The sequence below is a fragment of the Mizuhopecten yessoensis genome, unplaced genomic scaffold (assembly GCF_002113885.1).
Source record: "Mizuhopecten yessoensis strain PY_sf001 unplaced genomic scaffold, ASM211388v2 scaffold716341, whole genome shotgun sequence".
Classification (NCBI taxonomy): domain Eukaryota; kingdom Metazoa; phylum Mollusca; class Bivalvia; order Pectinida; family Pectinidae; genus Mizuhopecten; species Mizuhopecten yessoensis.
The window spans coordinates 785,227-794,805 of NW_018480068.1; the positions used below are offsets into that span (position 1 = coordinate 785,227).

Consider the following 9,579-nt stretch of genomic DNA (forward strand, 5'->3'; position numbering starts at 1 on the left):
AATATAGTTACAGGTGTCATGGTTAAAAACTCTTCTGGAAAGGAAATCAATTTCACCCTCACAGTAGGGTACCCTGGATTTTTAAAATTTCAGTTCTGTTAACAAAATATCACTTTAAATAAAAAAGAAAGATTTGTGCAGATGCAATGTTAACAAGAGGCCCATGGGCCTTAACGGTCACCTGATATATTTATACAGAGAGTTGATTTTGTTTTTAACATGAACAGAAATATTATTCAAAGTGACAAAAAACAATAAAACCACCTTACTCAATATCTAGCATACAGATTTCAGACTANACTGTATGTTATCTACCTGGCACAAAGGTGAGATGGATTGTCCTGTTCAATCTCTGCCCTTCTGTCTTTATTCGACGAACAGCCTCCAGGAATCTACAGTAACAAGAAAAGATAATTTCGCACCTTAGAAATGCAGTATACAAGAATGATGAAACATGTGACAATGCACAATGTCATTTGCTGTTAAAAAAGTTTAATTGTATTCTTTTCAAACTGGTTGTGCAATAGTGCTGATGAAAATGTTACGTTTTTTTTAGTAAAACTTTATGCATAGTTGTTTATATGTCTGAATATATATATTCACAAAGCTTTTATCATGAAATGAATATTTGCTGAATATTTTATTTCATACTACTTTTGGAGACTTAAATATAGCGAATTAATTCTCTTGTAAGTATTACCAAATATGTAGTACAATCATAAGCAAAAATCACAGGAAAACTGTAGAACTCAACAGGAGAGGCAGAACAGGGAATGCCCTTACCTACTACAGATATACCCTATATTACAATATGTGATAGGTACCTATCATCTGCTTCACTTTTCTTGTGAAACAGTTTCACTGAATATTAATAAGTCCTACATTATTTTGCTGTTTGCAAAGTCATCAACAAAAAACACAAACAGATCTTGAAAATTGAATAAACTACAATAAATCTTTTTCAAATGTACACAATGTATGCCATGATAATATACATAAAAAAATTAAAAAAATATTTGTGTAAGTTTTTGAAATAGCTGGTAAGAAAAAGGGATTTTCACTTTAATCCAAAGAAGCGTATCTAGAGTTTTCCTGAAACACCATGAACACCAGTAAGAGAAGTGTCTATGATACAGCACATCAGAGTCACTATTGTATAAACTGATACAGCACATCAGAGTCACTACTGTATAAACTAATACAGCACATCAGAGTCACTACTGTATAAACTGATACAGCACATCAGAGTCACTACTGTATAAACTGATACAGCACATCAGAGTCACTACTGTATAAACTGATACAGCACATCAGAGTCACTACTGTATAAACTGATACAGCACATCAGAGTCACTACTGTATAAACTGATACAGCACATCAGAGTCACTACTGTATAAACTGATACAGCACATCAGAGTCACTACTGTATAAACTGATACAGCACATCAGAGTCACTACTGTATAAACTGATACAGCACATCAGAGTCACTACTGTATAAACTGATACAGCACATCAGAGTCACTACTGTATAAACTGATACAGCACATCAGAGTCACTACTGTATAAACTGATACAGCACATCAGAGTCACTACTGTATAAACTGATACAGCACATCAGAGTCACTACTGTATAAACTGATACAGCACATCAGAGTCACTACTGTATAAACTGATACAGCACATCAGAGTCACTACTGTATAAACTGATACAGCACATCAGAGTCACTACTGTATAAACTGATACAGCACATCAGAGTCACTACTGTATAAACTGATACAGCACATCAGAGTCACTACTGTATAAACTGATACAGCACATCAGAGTCACTACTGTATAAACTGATACAGCACATCAGAGTCACTACTGTATAAACTGATACAGCACATCAGAGTCACTACTGTATAAACTGATACAGCACATCAGAGTCACTACTGTATAAACTGATACAGCACATCAGAGTCACTACTGTATAAACTGATACAGCACATCAGAGTCACTACTGTATAAACTGATACAGCACATCAGAGTCACTACTGTATAAACTGATACAGCACATCAGAGTCACTACTGTATAAACTGATACAGCACATCAGAGTCACTACTGTATAAACTGATACAGCACATCAGAGTCACTACTGTATAAACTGATACAGCACATCAGAGTCACTACTGTATAAACTGATACAGCACATCAGAGTCACTACTGTATAAACTGATACAGCACATCAGAGTCACTACTGTATAAACTGATACAGCACATCAGAGTCACTACTGTATAAACTGATACAGCACATCAGAGTCACTACTGTATAAACTGATACAGCACATCAGAGTCACTACTGTATAAACTGATACAGCACATCAGAGTCACTACTGTATAAACTGATACAGCACATCAGAGTCACTACTGTATAAACTGATACAGCACATCAGAGTCACTACTGTATAAACTGATACAGCACATCAGAGTCACTACTGTATAAACTGATACAGCACATCAGAGTCACTACTGTATAAACTGATACAGCACATCAGAGTCACTACTGTATAAACTGATACAGCACATCAGAGTCACTACTGTATAAACTGATACAGCACATCAGAGTCACTACTGTATAAACTGATACAGCACATCAGAGTCACTACTGTATAAACTGATACAGCACATCAGAGTCACTACTGTATAAACTGATACAGCACATCAGAGTCACTACTGTATAAACTGATACAGCACATCAGAGTCACTACTGTATAAACTGATACAGCACATCAGAGTCACTACTGTATAAACTGATACAGCACATCAGAGTCACTACTGTATAAACTGATACAGCACATCAGAGTCACTACTGTATAAACTGATACAGCACATCAGAGTCACTACTGTATAAACTGATTCAGATATCTGTGTAAATGGTCATGTAAAGGTACTGTAAGATCAACTTACATTATTGCATTACACTTCATATCCTGTAAAAATAATTAAAAATACATTGTCAGACATTTATCCCGAGGTATACACAGCAATCGCGTACAATGTACCTACAAAAAAAAGACCAACCATGGAATAAAAAATATCTTAACAGAAACCTGACTACATCACTGTCTACTGGTTGATATGGAATTTAAATGATGACTTTCAATCAAATATTTTATGATGACTTTCAATCAAATATTTTATTTATGAATTAAACAGCATCCAAATGGCAGTTAGGTTGATTTAAGGATAATATTACCCATACATTCAAGGGAGAGGGCTTGTATAGGCATAGCCTGTTGCCCAATTCCCATTGAATCAATTGATTTAAATAAAATAGTTTGAAATGAAAATATTACCCCTACTTGCCAACTTGTCGAAATTTCCATGGGGGAGCTTACGCATGGTCAGAATTAAAATCGTAAATAAAATGTGTGTATGTACACCCTAGGGAAAACATAACAGTCTTAAATGGCATGTGTGTATGTACACCCTAGGGAAAACATAACAGTCTTAAATGGCATCTATTGAGACATCCTTTCAAATGAAATCACCAGATCCTAGAAAACAGGAACAATTTTGCAAACTCACTGGTTGAAAATGCTTAATTTTTGGGTCCAAAATGGAGAGTTTCCCTCCTAAGTAGGGACAGTTGGCAGGTATGGTTATCTTATACATTTGCATCAGAATTATCTCCGTCCATCTTATATCTACAGGCAGATTGGGTCAGTAGTTATTAGTTAAGTTAAAACAGTTTTCTATCCAGTAATACAGCAGCTATAACATACATTTAATTTCAGAGGAATTGGAAAAGAAGCTTGGAGCTTATTTTGAATCCTTTCCCAGTTGTCATTACATGTACATCAATAGCCTTTCACACAAACAAGAAATAACCATTTCTATTCCAGGTAGTTCTTCAGTTTTAGGCGCTTCAGAGCTTTTAAAATTAATTTACACCTCTTTGGTTCAAATGCATGTACAGGATTGAGAAATGCACCAATATTTATTTTTTAAACATTGTAAGGTAGACAACCCCTCCACTATGAGTGAGTTGATTTGTACCTGTGTTCCTCTTCCATAGATGTCACCGTTCTCCATCTTCTCCGCGGCAAACGGGTCGACTTTCCAATGTTCCTGTTAATACAATGACATAAATTTCTAATTAAATGCTGACAACTCCTTGATTTATCAGGTACCTTGTTCGGTAGTCTGGGGACTGAAGTTAGACAAACGAGCAATCTTGTCCCAATATTGAAATGATGAAAACACTTTGTTTTTCCAAAATTGTTACAGTATGGCTGAACCATAGTTGTTTATTTAATCAATTTATTGAAATTGAGAGGAACAATCAATAAAACAAAACAAAACATTATCAAAGAAATTAAATTTTAGATAAACCATATGTTGGATATGATAAACATTAATTATGAAGATTTATTCTTAAATCACTAGTGTTTGTGAGTTTGACCATTCAGAAGGGAGTGAACATACTGTAAAAACAGGGACAACATCAGTGTGAGAGTTGAGCATTATGGAAGGCAGGGATGGGTCCAGTCCTTCCCAAGTCATGATGGCCACCAGGCGCCCAGGATGTACCTATCAAATAAAGGGCAGGTAAGCTGAAATTTTTATCTTCTTTGTTTGTGTATTACGTCCTATTAACAGCTATGATCATTTAAGGACGTGCCAGGTTTTGGTGGTGGAGGAAAGCCAGAGAAACCGAAGAAAAAACACCAACCTGCAGCCAGTACCTGGCAACTGCCCCACAAAGGCCTCAAACCCACGATCCAGTGGTGGAGGGCTAGTGGTAGCAGAATGTCAGACACCTAACAACTCAGCCAGGGCAGCCCCATCTTTTTTTGTTACAACAACATAAGATAAATACCAGATCATAAGAACAAATCTATTAGGGCCCCATTAAAGCAGTTTGGATTTTGAAGATTTAGTGTTTACAGAATAACGAATGATTAGCTGTTGAGTTTATTAGGCTGTTATACATTTATGGTGGTTGGACAATAAAACATACCTCAACTGTCTGAAATGGCAGACCAATCTCTTCTGCATAATTTCTGAGAAAGGAAATAGCTCCATCTGAAAACAGAAGAACAAAGAACAATAACACAGGTATCCTATTGTAATATAGGAACATCATTAAACAATTTATATTTTGATGTTTAAATGAGCTTTAAAGGATGACAATTATTAATGTTATCCTTGGGTGTAAAAATTTGGGGTCAGAATAACTGCAAGCCTCTGTATTGACAGGAAGAATTTCAATATTTCCCCATACATACACAGGTATTACAAGCACAGTGGTACAGTCCTTGAAAAGCTAACTTCTATTTTTCTACGCCCTTATCAAGTTTATTATTTTAAATAAAAAAGCTGAGCAATTTTCATGCTGATTTTATGGTAGATATATATGATATATTTGCGTTATTTGTGTTTGAAAAATAGTTTCACATTTCATCGGTCTGCAAGATGTTGTGATGCTGCTGACATGAATCAGTATAGACTGTTGAATAATGGTTTATGCTATGGCACAGGTGTGAATTAAGTAGGACACAAGGAGCCACAGGATGGCCCTATTTGTGACATGTTCAGTTCACAGTTGGGTAAACAAACACCAGTGGGACATACTGTAGAATCTCTATTGGTCCCTAGCTGGCAATCTCCCTTACGTCTGTTTCTGTCATTATATGAGAAGTACTGCATCAATAAAATAAGATACATACATGTTAAACCACATATCAATATATAGATCAGTCCTAATTATAGGTTGTATTGGTCATAATTATGACAACATTTACATATTCACATCATATATATAACAATGCTGAAGTTCTGTATCTGAGGATATACGGTGCAGGGCCCCTCAGGACATGTATCGCGTCGGGGAGGAGTGTTAGGTAATCTAGTAGTTCTGGAGGGGGGTGTTCCTTTGAAACTCTCCACCATGGTACTATGCGTGGAGATGTCGGTCAGATGGTTCCAGTCAATAGTTGTCTTGTTGAAAAAAGAATTTTTAAACTGTTCTGTTTTATAATTCTGGACTTTGAAACACTTTGGATTATTGAAGGAGGAATTTTCAACAGTGTTATTATACTGATAGTCACTAAAATCCTGTGGAATTTTTTTATGTTTGTTTCCGGCAATTGGTGTCAGGAACTCATGCGAAGGTAAGGCTGGCACCACACCGTCGACCAATTTATAGAACATGATCAGGCGAAGCATTCGACGTCGTTCTGTAAGCAGGGACAGGCCCGCGTCCCGTAACGTTTTGGTCACACATCCTCCCTCTCGTGAACGGAAGTCTCCAGAGATAAATCTTGCTGCTTTCCTTTGCACTTGCTCGAGTCTGTTTATGTCTTGTTGTACGTAGGGGTCCCAGACGGTTGACCCGTACTAAAGAATGGATCTAACAAGGCAGAGATAGGCTGTTCTAAGACATTCGCTGGGCAACTTTTGAGGTTTCTGATAATAAAACCCAGCGAACAGTTTGCTTTCTTGACGGTTTTGTTGATGCTGGAGTTCCATTTCAGATTATCAGGACTTTCAGACGTCTGTTGTAGGAAGTGTTCACCTAGTTTGTAGAACTGAGGTTTTTGCTGTCTATATATGCAGAACGGTATACTTCTTTGCACTGAATGACCTCCCCTATGCTTTAGCCCTTTCTTCCAATTTAAAAAGATCTTCGTGCAATTTAGTGGTGTCCCGGAGTGATTTTATCTTCCGGTAAAGGAGACAGTCTTCTGCAAATAGACGCACTAGTGAGGAGACTGATTCAGAGAGATCGTTGATATGGCACTAGTGAGGAGACTGATTCAGAGAGATCGTTGATATGGCAGAGAAATAGCAGGGGGCCAAGGACTGACCCTGCGGAACTCTGGATAGTACTGATGATCTCCGCGAGTGTTCTCCGCCAACAACTACTCTCATGTCATGGTCAACACAGAAACGATGTCAGCCATTGATGGACAGGTTCATCGATAATGTAATTCTTCATCTTGAAAGGCAGTTTTCTGTGGGGCACAGTGTTCAAGGCTTTCGAGCAGTCTAAGACTATAACGTGTTGGCGTGCCTTTATCATGATTATTTAGGAGGTCACACATTGTCCTTATGAGCTGCATTTTACAGTAGAAACTGACCATGAAGCCAGTCTGGTTAAAATCATGTTTTTGTCCAAGTGGTCGAGTATGTGATTGCGCAAAATATGTTCAAGGACTTTACACAAGACCTAAGTCAAAGACACTGGATGGTAGTTCTTAGGTAAGTTAACATTCCCCTTCTTAAAAATGGGTGAGACATTCTCCAGTCCTTGGGCAGGTGGCCGGATGCTATGGAGCACTGGAATATGTGTGTAAATTTGTCTGCACAGTTTTTAAGGTTTTGATTCGGAATGCCGTCTGGTCATTTCGTCTTATGAGTCTATAGTCAGGAGAGTAGTTTAGCTATTCCTGTGGCTGTAATTACCAGTGGTGGTAGCTGGTGTCTAACCTTCGGCGTTGATGTCATACTGGATGGTGTGGATGTATTGGTGGTAAATACTGACACAAACTGGTCCAGTAGGATTCGGGCTTTATCAACACTACTGTTCATGAGTGCTCCATTAATAATAATAATAATAATAATTTGAGGTTCTTATATACCGCTTTATCACCTAGTTCCTAGGTTGTCTCAAAGCGATTCACAAATTATTATCTGTGGTTATATTCTATAAGACTTATAGGGCCTTCGCAACCACCCAATATCTTTCTCAACTCTCTGGGAAGCAAACAGTCGGTGCTGCCATTTCTGTGCTCACAGCTAGCATTCAACAATTCTAGCACTGCCTAACCAGAAAATCATTTACAGCTGAGTACACTGGAACAAGCAGAGTAAAATATCTTGCTCAAAGATACAACACAGTGCAGTAACGTGACGCGAAACTGCAACCCTTCGGTCACGAGCCCTGCGTCCTACCGCGAGACGACCGTGCCTCCATTCACTTTCAGTGGGGAATCTCCTAAGTTTTCCTATCTCCTTGATTTCACGAAGCACCAAACTGGTTTAGTGTTATTTGTTATGGCCTTCTGCTTTGGTGTATCGATACCTGATATTTTGGCCTTTTTAAATTCACGTTTACACCTATGTTCGAATGCCTTGAACTGATCCCAAAGCATTCCGATATAAGTGTAAACATGAATTTAACAAGAGACCCATGGGCCTTAACGGTCACCTGAGTCCTACAGTATTTATTTTTGTTGTTGAAATAATTGTACCAATTTGAGTAAAAAATTGTTAAGTATAACGTTAACTTAACTTTGTCAGGACCATGAGCTGATCATTCCTAGACAGTTAGATCTGCCTATTAGAACTTGTTTTCAAGTTTGAAATAGGTATTTTCAAAATAGCGGCCATGGCAGCCAAATTGTATTTCTGATCGACCCGAAAAATAACAAAACTTTGTCAGGACCACGAGTCGATCATTCCTATAAAGTTTCAGTTCAATCGGCCAAGTAGAACTTGACTTTAAATGGCGGCCTTGGTGGCCATGTTGGATTTCTGATTGACACAAAAAAATAACAACACTTTGTCAGGACCATGAGTCGATCATTCCTACAAAGTTTCAGTTCAATTGTCCTAGCAGAACTTGACTTTAAGTTTGAAATAGTTTTTCAAAATGGCGTCTAAATCAAATAACATTGAATGATCCAAAACTTAAAATAAATTTATCAAAAATCACAAATTGATTTAAGTTGTATGATCAATAGATCAAACTTAAAGTCAGTAGCTATAGATATTCAGGGTGATAGATTTCCAAGATGTCTCCCTTGCCGACGTCAGGAAACACCACACAATGCAATATCCTTCTACTTTTCTATCAAAAATTCTAGCAGCTTTCATTGTTTCTTGCTCAGAGACACTAAAAACATGCTCATGAATACAGCTCTCTGGCACACTGTACCAGGCAGCCAAAAAAGGGGCTGCACGTCTCACAAAATGTGTAAGCACTGTAACATTATGATCTACTAATGAACATTATGGTTGACCTTGAGCATATCATAGTTTATTAATTTGCTTCAGTTTTCAAATTAGGGACATGACTAAAACTCAAAAGATGTCTCAGTTATCTTTGATTAAGAATTGTGTGAAACAAAATATGAATATTGCATTTGTAAAAAATAAAAAAAATAGAAATAAAAAGTATATAGATCTAATAAAGTTTACTTCAACAGGAAAACAACACGTAACAAACAACCGAGGTAGTAAAAATACCCAAAAAATAAACAATTACAACATACCACAAATTTATACTATAGAATATATTATGTCCTGACCGGCCTAGTAAAAATAATTGAATATGGAGGCACGTAAATTACCATAGTCGGGATCAGGGTGCACAGATCGGATCCGTATGTACTCCCTAAACTTTGTCACGGCCAGATCTTCACATTTTTGCTTCTTAGGTAATGCTCCCTCAGGCATTATGTCGCTAGATACTTACACCGACACTTAAATATTTCACTATCAAAATACGAAGTCTACCTTCTGCACTCGAAAAGACAAACTTTTGCGTATGAAAATGTTGGGTCAGAGTTATCGTTCGTTGATAAAAA

At 37.2% G+C, this 9,579-nt stretch overlaps 1 protein-coding gene across 1 annotated transcript in view; it reads right to left on the reverse strand.

The window, feature by feature from the left end:
• The window catches only part of LOC110443347 (aminoacylase-1-like), a 31,530-nt gene extending 21,975 nt beyond the window's left edge, over positions 1-9,555 (reverse strand). Inside the window, exons 1-6 of the mRNA XM_021487525.1 lie at positions 9,343-9,555; positions 5,007-5,071; positions 4,472-4,576; positions 4,043-4,114; positions 2,951-2,973; positions 316-392 (exon numbers count right to left, since the gene is read on the reverse strand). Of these exons, the coding sequence (XP_021343200.1) occupies positions 316-392; positions 2,951-2,973; positions 4,043-4,114; positions 4,472-4,576; positions 5,007-5,071; positions 9,343-9,448 (448 nt within the window). The 5' untranslated portion in view covers positions 9,449-9,555. The remainder of the gene's footprint in view (positions 1-315; positions 393-2,950; positions 2,974-4,042; positions 4,115-4,471; positions 4,577-5,006; positions 5,072-9,342) is intronic.
• Between the last annotated feature and the right edge of the window lie 24 nt (positions 9,556-9,579).